Below are 20,611 nucleotides of genomic sequence, written 5' to 3'. Positions count from 1 at the left end.
TCTTTCTTCCTTTCTTTTTTTTTCTGTGCAAGCAGGCATGCACACATTTTCTCGCGTCTGATGGAGTTTATGTGAGTTTTCTGTACATAAATATTTGTGCGTTGATGTGTGTATTTGTATATTTGTGTGTGTGATCCTAATGATGCCTTCCCCGTCTACTCTATTGGGCTGTCAGCACAGTGCTGGTGGCTGTCACACACACCGACTCCCCCTCCAAATCTCGCTGAGATAGGTCATTTTTCAGTGTCAGGACAGACGATTCACGTTGGCGTAAGATAGAGTCAGGACACGTTGGACTCATTATTCTCTGTTTGCATATGTCTGACTCTTACAGAAATACAAGTCGATGTGTACAGAAGGCTTGAGCTGAAAACCTATAGTATTTCTCAGTGCTTTGTCACCATTAGCCTAATTAAACTGCACTGCTGTACATCTCAGAAGCAGGACAAGTGTGAAAGAAATGTCCAGCACTTCACATAAATCAAGAGCTTTGCAGTCTTGATTTTTTTCCCTGTGCTACTGTTTTTTGTAGTCAACCTCACAGAAATTCAAATGTGTAAACGCTGCAAACAAATTAGTGTTGTGGGAGACTCTAAGCTTAATACCAAGAATGAACGGACAGACCAGGTGTCAGAGCAGGATTTGAGACGTCGGTTTCATCTGGATGTCATTTTTCAACTTGCTATAATTATTTTATTGATGCTTATCTGTTGCCAAACAAACATCCCATTACACTTCCAGCTGTTTTTTTAACAACTCCAACCTTTATGGCCCGTCCGCTCTTTCACCATTGGCAGCCTATAGCTCGGTCTGTACCTCCTCCCTCCCACTTGTCAGGGTGGGCGACTGCGTGGGTAGACATTTGGCAATGTGGGGTAGGTGGGGGTCAAGGCCTGTGTCCCTCGAGCGTGGTATTTTAATCTGGGCTATTTGTAATGACAGGCCTCCTATGAGTGCAGAGGAGTGGCAGGTTGAGAGGCTCTGACAGGTTCTAATCGCTGTCAGGAAAAGTAGCTGAAGAATGTGCCAGCTACCCCCCCCTCCTTCCTTCCTTCCTTCCTGTCCTCTACCATAGCTGTTGTTCTCCGAGGTCTCTGTGTCTTTCTCAGTGTTCCTTCTTGACCTGTATTTCTTTAAGTTGAGTGAAGGATCTTCGTCTCCTCACCTTATCTTGTTTTCTCTTCCCCTCTTTTCTTTATTTTGGCGGGCATCCAAGAGCCACTATACCTGCCAGAGTAATCCCTTGCAGCTTCCTCCTTTTCTTCTGCCTGTCCATAAACTCCACCTCCTTCTCTCTGTGGCTGTGGACAGTTGTTGACATTCCTTGGCCGTAAAGACTCAACCCGTCCATGTCCGTCCCATGGTCATTGGCAGGCCGTCTGGTGTAGCTGTCTTGTGTCTTTGCAGGAGTAAATTAGCCAATATGAGGTGTATAAAAGGATGAAAAAGTTGAGCATGATGAGTGTGAACATCAAGTAATTATACAGCTTTTATATCTAAACTTTTTCTTTTTTAACAGTCCCATGACCTTTGTCTCGTATTAGAATATTATGTGAAGAAACCCTGTGGCATATTACTGTCAAACAATTGTGTAAAAATTGAGATTAGATTTCTTTAGATTAGAGACTATATGAAAATAATTGTCCTTGTCTTAGATTATGCCACAAGATGACACTAACTTGTCACATCCTATTCATCAACTTTGCTCCCAGCGTTGCACATTCCATAACTTGCAAGATCTTGTCAGAATAGGAGACAAAACATCTATCTTTTTTTTTTTTTGCACATTTTGCCAGACAGTGTCATAAACGTCAGTACAACACACTGTGATCAATACAACTCTACAATAATGTTGATTTAAAGAGGTTTATTCATCCCTTTCAAATTGATCACCTCTGACAATCAATGTAATATAACATGTAGGAAAAAAAAAACTTTGTATTTTCCTACATGTTATATTACGAAGTGTTGCTACTGTTTAATTACTGTTTATGGAACAGTGTTTAAAAATACCCAATAAAAGAAAGGAGATTTACACAAAAGTAGAAAAGTACAACGTCTAAACTAAAGAAATAAAATCAATGAAAAATTAGTTTGTATTAATCCCATTAATTAAACATTTGTATTGCCAATAAAATCCACAAAGTAGCCTTACTCGTCATGAGATCTAACTGGAACTTGAATCTGTAGTCAGGGTGTCTTAACGTTTATCTCAGTTTAAGACATATTCTGGCTGAAGTTAAGAATAAAATTCCAACGGTAATTGTATCTGCACTGAAGATGACTTCTGACTGTAATGTTACCTAAATACCACATACCACAAAATATAACTTACAATGAAATATCTGAAAAATTCAATCAGAAAAATAATCCTGAAAACCTACAAAAGTCGGTGAGTCCTCTGCGCCGCTCTGTTCCTAACAGGTTCATGTTGTGTTTGCCTCAGTGGACTCACTTCACTGTTGAGCCAGTTTCAGTCAAAGTGCAATGTCAAATATTTTTTATTTTTCTGCCCCCCTACTCGTGTTGCCAGTGAAAAGAAATATATAGGCTGACACAGTAAAGAACCTCTTTTTTTTTTTTCGTTTACCCACTTAAAGACTGAACGATCAGCACAAAAGTCAAAATACAAATGTAAAAAGCACCTCAGAGATGGCCAGTGGAACTTTTTCAGGTTCAACACAAACTTGCTGTTCTGCCTCCCTTCTCCTTTGGCACAAGACGAGGATAGCCAAGCCTCGCCCAGGTGCCGTCTGTGCCATTGGCGCTAAAGTGAGGAGAAGCTGGCACACTTTGGGCATGGCTGCGGCCCCCTCTTCCTCAAAGGCTTGCCTCGTCTCCCTTCTTTCCCCTCATGGTCCCTGCTGCTCCGTAGCCCAGGGAGCTCATTAGGCCAGACTTCCTCTTCATTTAATCCATTTTTCATAGCCTAAAAAACAGTCCCTGATCTTAAAAATCCTGGCTAATTTAAGCCTGGATGTTGGGGAAAAGAGTGAAAATATCATGAAAAAAGCCGGCCTGTACAATCTTTTTCATATTTCTGATGTCAAAATTAAATGTTTTTATAGAGAGCGGTATGACCAGGATGGGAAGATGCAGAACCAGCACTAATGTGAGCAGTTCTTGAACAGAGTTTTAGACCCCAATAGGCAGCATCCCATTCCATCCACTTCCTTGTCTGTTGTCTGTCGGTCTTGGGGGAGACCAGTGTGTTAACTTGGCCTAATGAAAACATTGGTAATAACATGCTCCCTCTCCGTGTTCCTTTAATTATGTATCTCCGACTGGATACCAGAATGCCCCTGTAGGCTTCTAGCTCCACTTGTTGTGGAAGTGCAGTTTCATTTGTAACTGGGATCCTGGTGGGGAGGATCTTTGCAGAGAATCTAGCATATTTTCTTGTTTTTTTTTCTCTCACACTTGTTCTCTCCCTGAAACTCCCATGCTCTCCCTCCAACATCATGTTATTCCTATCCATCTCAGTTATTGATCAAGAGAAACTTTAGGTAAATATAGCTTCTTTTACTGTAGAAACACATGGCCAAGAATCAGCTGTCTTTGGGGATACTGCAATACATGAGATCATTTTCTGTCTGTGCCTCTACCTTGCGCTTTTACACCTTTCACATTATATCCACATAAACACTGCCAAAGTTAACATCCTCAAAAGTTGTCCAAGCCTTCGTCCTTTATCTCTCTCTATGAGGACAAAGCTTTTTTTTTTTCTTCCCTCCTCCAGGAAACCATCACAGCATTAATATACCTCCCAGGTATAGAGTGTTGATGAGTGCCTGTCTCCTCAGGCTGACACTTATTTCACTAAAGGTCTCAGAGCAGGGGGAGAGGAACAGCGACGGAAGAGAGGAAAAAAGAGCGGCTTGCATACCAGCCATCGGATGTGGTAGAATTGTTAAGCAGTCTCGGGTGCCCTCTCGTTAGCCTCCGAGATGCCTGGTGACAGAGGTGAGACAGCAAAAGTTGCGGCGGGTTGAGAGGGGGAGGGTCAGTGCCCCTAAGGGTACCGTGCCATGGCCGTGCCAGGCCAGGACCCTGTGCCACCGTCTCCGATTCCTCTTCTGTCAGCACGCCCTATGCTCCAGGGCCACAGCAGAGGGGGCACATGGGGGGCTGTCACGCGTCGGCCTCAATTACAATCAGGGGATGGAGCATGCAAAGGCTGCCCACTGTCATAGCTCATATTGCAATTCTAATGGCTGCACTGTACCATAGTCTATCTCCCATGCAAATCGCGCTTGCTGGAGTTTTTAGCACCAACTGATTTAGTCTTTTATACTTATTGTATCATTGACAAACCCACACAATCTTTCCTGTGCATGAAAAAATCCACTTATACTTGATAGTTATTCATTATATTTCAAGATGCTGGTCACTTGAAAAATCCTTACTATTCTATTTAGTATTTTTTTTCATGGCTGCTTTTACTCTTCACTCTTTTCTCCACTTAACCTTATGATTGCTGGCCATTGACGACCTGAGATGGGAGTTTTACACAATAAAAACACTTGGCTGCCATGGAATATATTTCATAACTCAAAGGACACACATTCAGAGTACTTGCATTTTAGTCTCCTGTTCATTTTAACTTTCTTGCTGTTGTTGAAGTTGTCAAAGAAAAGTTGTTGTATTAGAATACATGTAAGTATGCTTGGCTCTACCTCTATTCTTCATATTAAATGTGTTCCACATAAGAGATAACCTTAAATTAGAGCAGTCAAGATTGTGCTAGTTTCCAGTGGATGTCATAAATATTCCTATGTGGACTAACAAAATCATAAGACCATATACTGTAGTTATCAGTGCACAGAAAAGGAAACATTCCTAGTTCCAAAAGTGTTCTAGTGTTCTTTTAATTTAGGAAAAATATCAATGTCTGTGTTCTCTCCTAAATTCATTATATGTATTCTTGGGGTCTGAAAAATGTTGAATCTATTTCCTACCACAAGAAACTTATTTTTTTGAAAATTATTTTAAATCCTTACTATCTTAGAGTTTTCTTCCTCTTCATATTTGTGCGTTCATTGCTTTGGTTCTTCATGCATTACAAGCACAAGAATAGCATGAACCTTCATAAACATAACATTGTTACCTTGCTTTATTTTTGCATTAAAGGTCGGGTTGGGGATCTTATACTGTGGCATTTTCTACTGAATTACTTGAAATCCTCTCCTCACCCTGATTGCAACCAAGTACTTTAATGCTTTTTCACAAAAATGTAAAAAGTCAGTCGTCTGTGGAACAAACAAGCTTGGAAAAAACAATCATGTTGAACACGACATTCTCGATGATTGGATCGTGATGTGTCAGTCAAGCTGCCGTTGCTGTCTCTCCCTCCCTCCTCTGTGCGTGCCGCTCCTCCTGCACTAATCGCGTGCGCGATCAGAGTCTGCAACGAGTTACGACTGCGGAAAAGACAAATCCAGTGATACAATTTACCACACTGAAGTCTTGTTGGTGGCAATGTAGCTCTAAGCTGGATGCTGGGTGGTTTATTATGATGTCAGGTCAGGTGTTTTCTTTCACGTGAATGAGCCATGAGAAAAAGCTGGAGGAAATTTAGTGATGCTGTGCAGTATAGGGCCGCAAAGGCGATACTTTGCGGCGCGACCCAATGTAATCCTAATATGAGCTACATGGCTTTCCGCGGTACCGTCGCGTGTAGCGAGGCTTCACCCTAGATAAAGGAGAGGAAAGATGAAGCTAAATAAACTGGAAGTTTGTGGACCATCTTAAATTTATTGGACAATGATGTTGATCTGTGTCTGTTGGATTTCCACTCTAACCTTATACCCAACAAAGCAACTACGTACATTAGAGCTGTCATTTTCTTCATGCCCTCTAGTGGTTAAAATGAGCTACATGCAACTTTATGTTGTTGATTGAAGTTGGACTCTTGCCAGACCCGGGCTCTTCATTGGCTCCCTATGGTTGAATTGAATGTTACACAGTTCAGTTCACACTGGACAGTATGTATACATAACTGAAATCCATCCTTGCATACATGAGCCATACCAATGGACATTATAGAGCCTTGGCTGTAACATGCTCCTTGAAATGTCTATAGACTTGTATATTCCTGAAGGACAGAACAACTGTTCAGTAGTTGTTAGCCGCCTCTGCTAGCACTATGCAAAAATGTTGCCATTGAATACAACGTAAAGATCCAGTAACTGTTTCCCTTCTGCTTAATATTCTTAAAAAGATATCTACTCTTTGACCAGTTGCCAAGTTACTGTCGTGTGATGTGTCTCTATACCTGAGTGGGTGTTTATGGCGCGGAGGTGGAAATACTTTATGTTTATACAAGTGTTCTGTGGCAATTGCTTGATCATGTGGCACCTTGTGTTCAAAGTTTGTACTCACACATCACATAGATACTCTGTCACAATAGACACAAATGACAGCGCTAGAATTGTTGCTGGTTATTTTTCCTTTTGGTTGCCTGGGCTGTGTGGACGTCATGCTGATTCGCACAGAGGATCCACATACTTATATGAGGAATCAGCATATTAGTATTAGTTTCTCACTATAGGGTGTTGTAGCAATGCCACGCCGCTGCTGTTGCTGTCAGTCATGACAGGGTCGCATACCATCATCCTACCCCTGAAGAGAAAATGACACCTGGCTAAAAGAACCACTGTGTGTAAAGAAATTGTGTCCCACCCCCTGGTGGCCAACCTGTCTAAGCAACATTATGGCAAGATTTGCCTGGGCAGATGGCATACATTATTCATGAGGGGGAAATAAAAGGTATCTAAGGTTGTGTTATTACAGACTTGATGACTCTCTCTTTGTGTCTTTCTTTATTCTCCGCGGTGAATCTGGCCCCATCAGTGCACCGTAAAACCCACAGGGAGCCGTGCCAATCGCAGAAACTCTCCCCTACCCTATTGTCACCTTCATTGACAAACTTCAAAAAAAACAAAAAGAAGGAAAATTATTTTGTTCAGCAGCTAATGACAGCGTGTATTACTTAGTTATAGATTAAAGGCGAAGGACTTTCTTTAAAAGAAAGAGACTCCAAGACAAAAGAGAGCGACAGGAAGGGGGAGTTAAAAAAAAAAGAAAGGACCAGCTCCTTAGTTGACAGTTGAGTTATAATATCATGTCCTTTATGAATAATTAATTTGATGGTGCTACGGCCCCTTAGAAGGTAGATTAAATTAGTTCTGCCATGTCTTAAAACTTAGATATGCTTCATTAGGGTGGAAGATGGTGGCAGGTGTGTTGGGTATTCACTTAGGTCTGTTTTGGTTAATGATGAGGAAAAGGAGACACCTTGTCACCTCAGCAGTGATGCACAGTGTTATACTACATTTATGTCAGTGAACAGACAAATTCAGGAAGTCAACACATGTGTTTTTCCCTCTGTCTGCTGGACAGTTGAGCCTGACGTATAGTAGTTTTGTTTGTGTAAGCTTCTGGGTTTCAAGGTTTGCAGTTTTTAGTGTAAAATGTCAAATAAAAACCATCATAGTAATTGTTATTTGTGCTTGTGTCCACTCCAGCCATCATCACGGTGTTCTACTGTTATCCTCCTCAGCAATCACTGAGGTCCTATCAAATGTACTGCACTTTTATATCCCAAGTTAAATATTGCACTTGTAAATTTCCAATAACTTTCCAAGATTAGTCTGTCATTGAAATGGCTGAAGTATAGAATTTGTCAAAATTGCTGCACTTGTAAACGACGAGATGTTGTCCAGGAACAATGGAAAGTTAGCACAACTAAACAATGTACACTGTACACAAGAGCTTTGACATGCCCTCACATGTCGTGCCATGTTATGTGTATTCACAGTGGCAGCTGACAATAATCTGCCTTCAACTCAGTGGCCCCAGTCATTGTTAAGTGACGCGCATGATGTGTCTCTCTTTTGTGAGTCCCCTCTGTGCCTCGTATTCCCCCTATAATAGCGGTATTATTTTCCTTTTACCAGAGCAGGGAAGTGCGGTGGTATTACTCCAAAGTACAACACAAACTTGTGTTTGTGCTGTCTGTCAGAGCAACCACAATGACGCAGTGTTCTGTTAACAGGCTGCACTGTTGCTTCCTCCAATGAAATTGTCAGAGCACCTTAGATTCGCTGAAGAGAATTTGATGTATCGTCTGCACATAAGAGGGCAACTGTGCCTGTTTGAGTGAAAGGCTAAAACTATTTAATGTATGCCACCAATACAGACAGGAGATGTTAACATTGTACAACAATACAAGAAAGAAGTATTTTATATGCAGTGCTTCAGCGTGTGACAAATATAAGTGGAATATTTTATTGTCATGCATACATAGGGAAGTGTAACAAGCCTTTCTTCCTATAACTTAAAAGGGAAATTATATCTTTTACTATCCCAGCCTTTAATGTGCAGCTGTAGTCATCATTCCTATCAGTTGTGCTTGCTCTCCATTATAATGCCTTGACACCTGAGGTTGTGGCATCAATTCAAGTCTATTTAGAGTGATCAGACAGATTTTAAAGATTTCTCCAGTATAAATCTATCATTTGAAACCACACAGGATTCAGCCAAAATGTCCTTTACACTTGTACCTCGTATGTTGGGTCAAAAATGTTGTCACACTGCTAATTGGTATGAAGAAAATGAGCTTCATTCACAGAGAGCAAACTATAGCCTCCTCGGTGCAAACCCATCACTCGACAGCTATAGCTTCAACCCAGCCCTCTCTGTTTTTTTTTTGGGCTGTGTTTTGGGAGCCCTTCCTCAGCTCATGAGTATTAATGAATTCCAAGTTTGAAGAAAATAATCTTTAAGTGTTTCCAACTGTCAGATCCTGTCAGTGCAACGACTTCTAATGGCTTGCGCCTTCCATTCAGGCTAATGTTTGATGTCTCGCTTTCATGCCCTCCTTTTTCTCCATTTCTAAATTGCCGCCGACAGACCTGTGTCCCCACAGATTGTTTGTTTGTTTTCGACCATGCTTGTTTTACATATCATTGACGTAACGAGGATTCATTTAGGGAGCCGTTAATGGGGGGAAGGGAGAGAGTGATGTATAGCTCGCTTTTATTCAAATAGGATGTGATCATGAATCAGGTAGCAATCTGTTCTAGCGCTGAATGAACTAAGGTACATGTAGAACTTTTGAGAACCCGATGCCGAATTTTTTTTTTTTTTCCTTTTTCCCCCAAAACAGGTTGGACTTTTCATGTCCAAATCACTTGACAGGTAACAGCTGGGCAGGAACAGTCACGCTGCAGAAGGCGTCACATCCCCATCAGTTTGAACGGGAGTGGTGATCAAGCCTTGATCAAGACAGTCGAGGCTCCTTTGTGTCTACTTGACTGTGTTTGCAGCCGTTCTAACTTTAACTCTCAAACAGTGGGGCTGGGTGGGCGAATCTAACAAATCACATTTAACAACTTATTTCATTCATTTAGCAACACGAACCTATTATCAGTAGGTGTTGAAAAGTGTTAAATGCTCCAGCTCTCCTAGCATTCGGAGGGAAAAATAGAGTGGAGGCTCCCAACTGGCGTTGTCAAAACATGCAAATGAGCTTGACGCCAAGTCCGATTTTGACAAACATAATTAAGATGTTCCAATTCGGGACATGTTAATGAAGAAGACTGCAGGCCTCCCCCAGGTCTTCAATAATCATAAAGCCTTAAAGCTTTGTGTGCCTGTGTGTGTGCATGAGACTGTGTGTGTCGGCGTGTGTGTTTTCTCTCCCCCATCTCCCATTTTATTGGATAATGAACTGTTGTAGAGTGTTAGATCTCCTTTCGCAGTCTTTCGCTGAGTTTGAGGAGATAGGCAGGGAAGAGCTGCCCGAGGTGTGGTGTTGTACAGATAATTAAAAGGCAAGAAATTTGTGTTTTGCTCTTTGATCTGCCTGTCAACTTTCTGATTAGAGACGTAAAAGCCTTTAATCAACAGTAATGTGATGATTAACGCTCCTAAACTGTTGAAAACGAACCAGAGCAACGTCAAGTTTTCTCTTTCTTCTTCCCTCCTCCTCCATATATCCCTCCCTGAGTCCGTTTTCGACAAACTGGCAAAGTTTTCTCCTCAGTCAGTTCCACCAGGGGTTGTTAAATCAGATGTTTTGTTTGATTAGGACCAACTGACATGTTGTTTTCTCCCTAATTTTGGCATGATTCACAGAGTTGAAATCTACTCAGTGTGTTTGTCTTCCATGTTAAACAGAATGTGCTTCTATTTAATTATTCCTGTGCTGGAGTCTTTTGTGCTTTTTGTATTTAACTTTGACCTTCGGTGTAGATATGGTCATTATGTTTTTACAATGTTCATATGCTGCGGCACTGCATCCTTTATACGGCCACTCAGTTGTTAATAAAATCAAATTACTTAAGTTGCAGAGTAAAGCACTTAAACCCTAATTATTTAGGCAGACTTGTTGAATAAAGTTTGATGTACTAGTGTTTGTTATATTTGTTTCTTTTTTAAAATTTTTATTCATGTACTTTTTTATATATTAGTTGCAATGTGGCCACCACAATTGTGTGACACAAATGTCAGCATTATGAATAATGCATACGCAAATTAGCTCATTCGAATATGAGTTTTAATTCTACACTTCATACATTTTTTACGACTTTGACCAAGTTTAATCAACACATAAAAAATCATTTTCCCAGCACTGGAAATGGAATTAATAAGTCCGCTCTCTTTCAGCTTCACAATTGACCAATCGGGATACACGTAGAATAGGTGTGTAGGCTGACCAGCGGTCTGTAGAAATTCCCCGTTTTTTAATTGAAGACCTCAGAAAGCAATGCTCCTGCCCACACATTGTTGCTTGTGGGGCAATCACAGCCAGCACCCAAGTCCATTAGTTTTCATTTGGATGGTTCAGTAAGACTGGTTGATTAAGTCCAGGCAATTTGCTTGTAGGAACCCTCATTCTCTCCTCACCCCTCCTGCTTCCCAGCCCTCTGCCACCAGCAGGGTTGTCGTTCAGGTTAATTTAATCTGGTTTGTTAGAAATTTTTAGCGGTTGTTTATTAGGACAAAACTTTGCATATGAATGCTCTTAGACATCTGACTGTGTTGGTAGTGGTACACTTACAGTAAATATTCTGTTTTCATTGTTACTAACCCATGGAAAACAATGTAACGTATGAGTGGCAGAGTATCTGCAGCTGTGTCCACAGGGACGTGGCTTATTTCATAAATGTAAAACAAGCTATTCCTTTCCGAGCCTCATCAATTCTCATTGAATAAGGGTGAAGGGGACTCTGCTGTTTAAAAGAAAATGTAAATCTGGTGATCTGAGAATTTGACTTTGAGGCTGAGGTGAAGGGAAAAGGGGAGGGGGAGCTCAAATAGAGGGAAAATACAGCTTTCAGTTCTCTCCACGCTGGTTCAGCTTTAAACAAATGGTTCTATTACCAGCTGGTCTCCTACAGGCCTGGTCATTTATACCCATTAAACTTGCGTCTTATCACCCATAAGACGCTCTTACGTCTCTCCATCCACCAATTGTCTATAATCAGCCATTTAAAACAGCAGCGGAAATTTCTTTTGCGCCTTGCTTCGGTCTGACGGACAGGCAAACGAGCCGGGAGGAGGAGGGATGGGGGAGGAGAGAGGAATATTTTCTGTGGAATGATGAATAGGCCAAGTTGAGTGGCTGACTAACAGAGATCTGTCTTAATCAGAAGTGATTTGTCAGAACAGGAGCTCTGCGGGGTCAGGGCGCAGGCGATGAATAAAACAGAGCCTGGCGGAGTGAAGAAAGGCCCCAGAAATCCACCCTGACTGCCCACCACCACTCACACTCATGCAAGGGGAAGGGCCGGTGCACGGGCTAAGTCAGGGTGGACTGGGATGGCCCAGCTTCACCCTGCCCAGAATATTACTTGTTTGGGGCCTTTTAAGTGCTTAGACTCTTAAAAGAACAGGCCAGTTCCTCTCGTACTCTGAAGGGTACACTGCCAATACAGTGTGCTGCTGAATCGATGCGAAACTCAAAGGGAAGAATGAAAAATTCCCAGTTTTAAAATCATACTCGCTCTCTTTTAAACCCTTCATTACCCACCCTGTGAAGTCACAGTTACTGTTTGTTGTTATTATCATAAGTAAGCTGTCATAGCATCACGGTGTCCCCAGATGCTAGATGCCCCCCCTGTGACCCAGCAGTTGGCACCTCTTTATTTTGAGCTATAGCTCAGTGCGAATGCGCTAGCCTCATGGCCTGTGGGCTCAGCATTACAAATACATCCCAGTGTGGGTACAACTTTGATGGAGGTGATGAAAGTGTGTCACCAGGCAGCTGTAGACTTGAAGTCCTTAAAAAAAAAATCTTCTCTGGAAGTGTACAAAGACGGAGTAACTTTATTCACCTGCGAGTCACAGGTATATAAGTTGACTGGTACACTGTGTACGTGTATATATGTGTGTGTATGTGTGTGCGTGTGATGGTGAAAGCTTTAGAGACTGAGAAAATGTATGGTCTAACATTTATCTAGATCCTCCTCACTTCCCCTCAACCCTCCCATGGGCTTCCTTACCCCGTTTGTTGGAGTGTGTGGCTTGTGTCCAGATATAAGTGTGTGTGGTAACCTTCAAAAAGTGGTCTCAACTGCTTAATGAAAAGGAGCTGTGCTGAGCCTCAGAGCACACCACTGTCAGGTCTTGTACCCTTTCAGCTCTGGGGACAGAGGGAGCAAGGCAAGAAACGCAACACAGAAAGAAAGAAAGACAGACAGGGGCTCTGAGACACTGTGTAACTGCTCTGAAACAGCTCCTGTAAAATAGATGATACCTCCAATTAAATGGATCCACACACTGGACACAGTTGAAGGATGGACAGGTTTGGATTGGACCATATACAGTATGTGGAAGTGAACACTTCACGATATTTACATTTTAGACAGTATAATAAAAGAAATTAAACAATTGTTTTTTTTAGTGGAGAAAATAAGTGAGGGCTGCAGCCGTGGATTATTTTACTATTCATCTGGACAACTATTTTTGTTATTAATTATCACAGCCTTAAATATGACGATTTCCTTAAAATTGTGTCATTAAATTTGCTCATATTTGCTTAATTATGCCTAAAATGAATACTAAGACTGGAAAAATAAATGAAATGTTTGATTTATAATCAGAATTATTTACAATTTATATTCCTGTTGATCAAGTAATTGTTGTAGCTGTGAGATATACTGTATATTTAAGAGTCAAAGCGTACAGCAATGTTTCATTACTCTGTTCGTATCTCTGTTTGGCTCATGTTATGGTGTGTGTGTTCCAGCATCACAGATTACATTACTTCACATACCAGTAAAGTTAATTGTGCAGTAAATATGTTTTCCGACTAGCTTATCATTATTAACAAAACTGTGACGTGTTGAGCTGAGCTAAAAAAAAAAAAAAAAAAAAGATCTGGACTGTGCTGCTTTTATGTTGTAACCATGGATTTTAAGGAAAGAATTCCTCATCCAAACATTATTTCCCCTTTTAATTTGTACCTTCAATTTTTCTATACTAATTCTTTTCTACAGTTACATTAGAGGAATGAGTTAAATTAAGGCTCTCTGGTGCTGATGTGAGTGTAATGTAATGGAATAATGGGCTTGTTAAATGGACCTTTGGGGATGGGGATCTTTAACAAGTGAGTCAGAGCAAGGCCTCTGGGCCAGGGTTATTTAAATTGTTAATAGCTGTTTAAACAGGAGGGGAATATTTTACACACTAACGAGCAACAAGTCAGTGACTTACACAGTAAATGTGTTCTCCTCTCCTGCATTGTTTTTATCAACTATGTATGTTTAATATCCCATATTTTTGTCTTGGTCATAAATTCTGTATTTTTTTTATTTTGCGCAGTTAAGAATATTGTAGAAACCTGAATATGTTATATGTAACATTGCCAAAGTCAGCGTCTTACAAGCCAACATGCAATAAAAGGGCAGTGATTACCAAACATTCCCAGAAGGAGACCAGTACACTGTATTTTTAAACAGTTATTGACAGTTGTACTGTGGCTCGTCTGCATCAAACATGCTGCAGAAAAGCATGTTACATAGTTTTTTCCTTGTGGAGCCTTTCATTTTTCCTCTACTTTACGTTTTTGTTTTTAACTCTGTATTTTTTATCATGTGTTGCCCCAACAAGTCCTCTTCCCCCGGTAATGAAGTTTTACACAGACCACTGGACAGCAGGACTTAAATAAGATGAATGGAAACGTAGATACATGCCAGAGAATGAGTAATGGAAGCGAAGATGCATGATAAAGACAATAAACATCATACATTCCCTGGGGAGTTATGTACACCTCTAATGGCTGACTGTTTAAGGGGAAACCCAGAGAGGGACGATGAGAGATGTTGAGAGGTGAGGAGAGACCTCTGTGGCCACACGGCCAAGGAAAATGTTTCTCTTAACAAGCTATGGTGAAACTTTCTGTAGTCGGCCAGCTCATGAGAATATTCCATCGACTGCAAATAATTTTACTTTCCTCTCAACGTGGATATCCACATATACACTAAGATGTCAGTATTAGTGTCCTCGGGGCCACTTGATTTGTTTTTCTTCCATTAACCTGTAATTTAATTTTAATAGCTACAGTAGAAGTGGCTCTTCATGTTGGTAGTGGCACGTTCCTGTTGTTTCTGCTATATGGTGAATCTGCCCCTTTCTGTAAAGAGTGTGGAAAGGTCTCCTTCTAAGATAAAGAAGTGTATTGTAGCACTCCTCTTGCAAATCTTAAAAAAGGATGTAGTCTTACAGTTATGATAAAAAAACTAAAAAAAAACTACTCAAAGTATTTCTTCAGCAGTTATAAAATCTGTCAAGGGCAACCATTTGCACTTGGACAGTCCGTACAATAGTACACAGCATGGAGTGATGGACATGTAGTATTTTTTGGGTGCTATTGAAAAGTTTGGTTTCACATCATTCACCAGCACCGTGCCCTCTGCGGTGCCCTACAATAGGCAGAAACCTGAATCCACTGACTCTCCATTATTTTCCATTGAAATGTAGCTTATTGTAAAGGCTTTTCATAATTTCTCCTCCTTGTTCCTGTTTTTGTTACCAAAACGCTCATGAAATCAAGATTATGTTGAAACACCCCCCCTACAACATAATACGTCAATGATTGCTCAGTACTTAGACTTAAATAGTTTGGAGGGCTTTTCTTCTACTGCATCATCCATCTTTTACACTTTGCAAACCTTTCCAATAATGCACTTGCCAAAAGAAAAGAAAACTGCTTCCACTGCTACACTCCTTGTCACAGTCATTTATTTGGGAAAAAAAGCCACAACCCTGACAGAGATGGATAGATGTGCTTATTTGTCTCTTTAACAGAAGATTTCCGCTACAACTCCCTCTCTGTTTATCCCTTGTTCTTCTCCAATGGGGACGGGGGAGGGCTTGTATTTTTATGGTTATTAATACCTGCACTCAGTCTTTTAATCTGCCCTATTTGTCACATGTGACTGTCTGACTGCACTGTTTAATCTGGGTATCCTTCAATCTGTCTCGTCCCAGATTAGAAATTAATGAAGGCAGGAAGAGACACATTTGAGTCAGTTACAGTGTAGGGGGGTAAAAGGGATGGGATGAGTGGGAGACGAATGTCGTTCATTTGACAGTGCTTTCTCTTTTTTCTACTTCTCCCTGATCCCCTTTCTCTGTCTCTCTCTCTCTCTATCTTTCTCTCTATTTCTCTCGCTCTCTCTTCTCTTGTTTAGCTGCCAGATGTAGCCCATTTTTACACTGCTCCCCCCAAACAGGCGCTCAGCACGTGGGCTCTTTGGTGTGCGGCACCTGTGTAGTGTAATACAGTCAGCAACTGCGTTGTTTATTCCGGATTTGTTTGGTGCGCTTGAAAGCCTGTCTTTGATCCATGCAAAGATTCTTCACTTCTTTTCCTTTTTTTCCTGATTCATCCTCTGCCTCCCTCATTTTTAAACGCTAATGCTTTAGCAGTGTGGTTACATTGATGGCAGCAGTGTATTATTATTTTTTTTGAGAGGGTGGGGGGGGGCTTATTTAGTTTATCTCTCTTTTTTTGGTTCCTTTTCCCATTCTCAACCCAAGGGACAGGAAAATGACAGTGACCACTGACGAGCTTGTCAGGTGCCTTGTCAGGGATGTTTTATAACTGTGTGTTAATGTGTTTACATCCACAACTGACGAGAGGCATTTAAAGAAGAATGGCTTAATGAATATTGCATTGGCTGAGTGGACCCCACTGGCAGACTGGATGCTGGGGTATTGTTGTCTAGAACTTCATGTGTGTTTACTGCAGCTTTTCAAGACGGTTTAAAAAACACTTCCCATAGCAACAATATTCCACTGTGTGCCCGCCTGAAGCTCCCTCCAGACAGTGTTGTCTCTGTGCACTGCACAGTTACTGTACACAATATTGCACAATGGCTGAATTCAGAATATTTGCTCTTTCTATTAAAAAAATGCTCAGGGAAAGACAAACAGGTGAAAAATATCACATCATTTCCACAGTAGTCATGATGGTGAGACATAAAGGAAAGAGACAGAAAGATGGATGATAATGTAACGTGTGGTGTTCAAGCAATATAGATGTGACTTTTAAATGTTTGCAAATGTTTAAATATAATGTGTCATCTTCGTGATCATTTGTTTCAAGGTTACTTCCATTGATTTCCTCTAAATTCTGCTTGAGATATCCCCTTCCTCACACTGCGTCTTCTTGTCTTGCAGAACAAGTGGGTCAGGAGATTCTTTCCAACCTGCACACTGACCGTGAGAAGATCCAGAGAGCCAGAGAAAGGGTGAGTACACACACATGCCACCTGCGCACACGCACACACACTCATCTGTCTATTTTAACAAGTGTTTGTGAGACTATAAAGGTGTTACAACTGGTTAACAACATTGACAGCATTCAACACTTTCTGCATGGTTTGCTAAGTAAACACACAAATGCAAGTCTACACTCACAAAACTGGGACGCACACGGTCGTGGGTAGAATTACACTTCACATAAAATGTCAGCAGAACTGTGTTGACAAGGAACTGAATGTGCTTATTTATTAATAGCGAAAGCACTGCATTGTAATTAAGTAGATATTCTTAATCACAGATTGAATAAGTACAACACTCGTCGTGGTTACATATTATTGGTACCTGCAGACATTGCTCCAGGATTTCCCCCTCCTCACCTGAATGGGGTTAATAACTTTGCTGGCTGCCATCCTTCCTCACCTGTCCTCCTTTACCTCTCAGCGCTCCTCTCTGGTTTCCTTCTCTCCTTCTCACTTTCCCTCAGAGAGCCCCCACACCCCACAGCCCACCCGCCCACCCCTCACTCCACCCGCCAATCCTTAGCACTGCCCCTCCTTACATCCAGCCAGCCAAACAGACAGGTAGGCAGAGACAGAAAAGACCAAACACAGGAAGGGGGCCCAGCCCTGTCGGCCCCCTCAATGCAGAATGTTTAAAGATCACAACATGGCAGTGGGCCTCGCACAGGCGATTTCAAAGGAAATCAAACATCTCCTTTCAAAACGGTCCACGGTGTCTACTGAGAGTACCTGCTCTCTTTCTTTTGCTTTCTCTCTCTCTCTCTCCCTTCTGCCCATGAGTCTTTTTTGCTCATCTCCCCCTAACACACACACACACACACACACACACTCACACAGACACACGGACATGTGCGCACACACACAGACACAGAGGCCTTTAAAGGCAGTTTGTGGAGCAAAAGTAAAGTAGAAAGAAGCAAAGATGTAAAGACACGGGGTAGGAGGGCTGGTTAGCAGCTCTTTTGCATTAAAGAAATGGGAGCAAAAGGAGTAATAGTTTTAGCATAAATGGCAAAGCATGAACATAGAAATGCACACACAAAGGCACACACACACACTCACACACACAAACCCAAACCCCTATGCTCAGCAGGAGGTGTGGCCTTTTGTTTAGCTTTTATGGTACAAATAGAAGTCAATGGAAGGTTTCAACACTAGGTCAAAGCAGTGTACTCCCAACTCTGAAGCCCAGAATGATTTAAGCACTCTCCAGGCTGGCTCATCGCGACAGGTAGCAGGGGAGAGCGTTTTAATACTCGTTCCTTAAAAATTAGTAATTTATATGTTTGAATAAATAATTCAAGTGTATAAAATTATTGATTTGAGGGCAGCAATTACTCATTTCAGGAGACAAAATGTGCAATTTGTGTACGCAAATTATTAATCTGTTCCTCCAAATGAATTATTCTTTCCCTTAAATGACTAATTCAAACTCTTAGATTCCTAAATTTGTCCACTCCCCTCTCTCATGATCAGTGGAACACGGCTTCTCTCTGTTTCCCATAATCTTTGTATTTTGTGATCACCCGTCTGAAGCCACAAATGCCCATGTATTAGATAATATTACGGGACCTCACACTGAAACATAGCTGCTAGCATGCTGCTTAGCCAGTCCTCTCCAACTGAGAAGACTGGCTGCAACAAGCTGTAACTTTAATGCCAACTGTTAGGAAAACGCCCTACTATTTACTTATGGCAATTAAAGTTTAGTCCTTTGTGATCACTGATTATTCATATACAGTAAGGCGATCGATTGTGTAGTTTTGGGGATGATTATAGTGTTCAGTAAGCTCTCAAATTTTAATGCTCAAACATATATGTTATCTTAGTTTCGCACTTTTCATCCTCAATGCTTAACCTTTTGCTTTTTCCTTCTTGAATGCCATCTTTTGGCACCTGATAGATTGAAAGGATATGATTCAGAGACTATTTTCAAATTTTATATTTCAGCTAGCTTTACCTGACAAGGATGGCAACAGAATATATACATATTTTAATCCTGGAGAATGACCTAAGGTGTCTGTAGAGAATTTTCTGTTGGAGATGTACATGCAAAATAAAAGCAGGGAGAATCACATTTCCCTCTTTTTGTCCCCATACAGGCAAACACAGTTAATTTTAGACAGTCAGCAGCACTGAGATCTCAGTCGGTCTCCATTTCAGGTTAAGAAGGAAAGCATGCGATTTGGTGAGAGGCAGTGGAGAGAGGGTGAGGAATGAAAAGAAGGAATGATTCAGAGAGAGATGTATTTTGGGAAAAAGTGTGAACTATCTGGGGGACAGATCTGTGGGTAGAGGCAGACATCAGGCAACTGCAGGACTTGTTGTCTTTGCCAGAGGGCCCAAGCCCCAGGTCCCCCACCTCCTACCCTGTACCACATGTATCCTTGGCTCTGGCAACCTGCACCGCACCAGCCCAGGCTGCCAGAGGGTAGGAAGCAAAGATGGAAGAAGAGGAAGAAAGTCACAGTAAAGGAGGGTTGGGAGGAGAGGGTGAATTGCAGGCAAGAGATGACTGCAAGATGAGCCAGAACAAACAGGAAAGAAGATGATGCTGGGAAGATTGGAGAGAACAAGGAGGGTGGAAGAAAAGATGTGAAAGTGAGGACTTAAAAATAGGATAGAATACAATCTAGCGGTACTTTACTGATGAAAACATATGGGCTGAGAATGACTTTGTTGAAATACAGTTATTATCTCAGACAGAGATGAAGATGAGTGACCCCCTGCTGACTCTGGAGAGAAACTCTCTGCAGTGACTCTTGCCCACACTCCCCGTCCCCCCCATCATCCTTTAGAGACGCGACTACAGGTGGACGTTAGTGGCAGCTCACTCTGTGCAGTGTCAGCAATTTTTTTTGCAGCCTTGTTGGCAGCATCTCTGCCAATTCTCTTCACTGTGAAAGTCCCTACCCCAGATAAAGAGAGTGGAATGAAAACATTTCTATGACCCATGAGGGAAAAAAGGCAGAGAGGAAGAGAGGAGAGAAGATGGAGTAAGAAAGAGAAAAATGTCCCCGGCAATTAGCCCTGGATAGCCATGATCATTATTTCAAGTGTGCTTTCAAGAACCTAGTATACAGTACAGTACTTGCAACGTAAAGGGCCATTCTCCCTCTTCTTTCTTTACACTATTCCAATGTTTGCTCAGCAGCCAGAGGAGCAGAAGGCCACTACACTAACATGTCCTAATAAGTGGGAATCTGTGAAGATGCAAAGGTTTTGTATTTGCACAAATGCAAAAAAACAGCTCATAATGTCTATAGTTTATAGGCATATGGATCTAAAAGCTATTAGCACACATCAATGTTATGCCTAGTGGAGCCATGTAAATGTAATGTACAGTATGTAAATGCATTTATGTCTTGTTAGATCAAGTAGCTTTTTTAAAAAAAAGTTCTAAAAGTATGTTTACAAAGGTGGTTTAGTATGGGGGCTGTCTCTCAATAGCTGAACTTAAGTGAACCCAAAGTTTTAAAAAAAAAGAAGAAGCAGCAAGCCTCTAATCAAAGGGTCTCTGATTCATCTCTTCCCTTCGAACCAACTTTGTGTTGAAAGATAAAGTGTCAAATCTTAGAGATGTCTTTTTCAAATTGCCACTGAGCAAGGTTTAAGAAGAAATTACTTTCCCTTCTTGCTCTGTCCTTTAATTATGTACCGAGGTGTTCAAATGTTGAAATGTTGTGTATGTATTATGTGGACAGAGAAGAAGCCAGCTGAGTAATGTTCTTCATAGTTTGTGTTTAATATCCTTTGAGGGCTCAGAGTGGGATCAGAAAGGAGACTAAAACCTTGTCTTTCACCACTTCTGTCTC

At 41.3% G+C, this 20,611-nt stretch overlaps 1 protein-coding gene across 4 annotated transcripts in view; it reads left to right on the top strand.

The window, feature by feature from the left end:
• The window catches only part of vti1a (vesicle transport through interaction with t-SNAREs 1A), a 115,936-nt gene that overhangs the window by 56,803 nt on the left and 38,522 nt on the right, over positions 1-20,611 (top strand). For all 4 annotated transcript variants that reach the window (XM_085762267.1, XM_085762266.1, XM_085762268.1 and 1 more), the window contains one exon: positions 16,693-16,763. In XM_085762267.1, coding sequence (XP_085618393.1) covers positions 16,693-16,763 — 71 coding nt within the window. The remainder of the gene's footprint in view (positions 1-16,692; positions 16,764-20,611) is intronic.

This window comes from Trachurus japonicus, chromosome 19, assembly GCF_045865225.1.
Source record: "Trachurus japonicus isolate A0001 chromosome 19, Traja_1.0".
Taxonomy (NCBI): Eukaryota; Metazoa; Chordata; class Actinopteri; order Carangiformes; family Carangidae; genus Trachurus; species Trachurus japonicus.
This window is presented reverse-complemented; position numbering and strand designations above follow the sequence as displayed.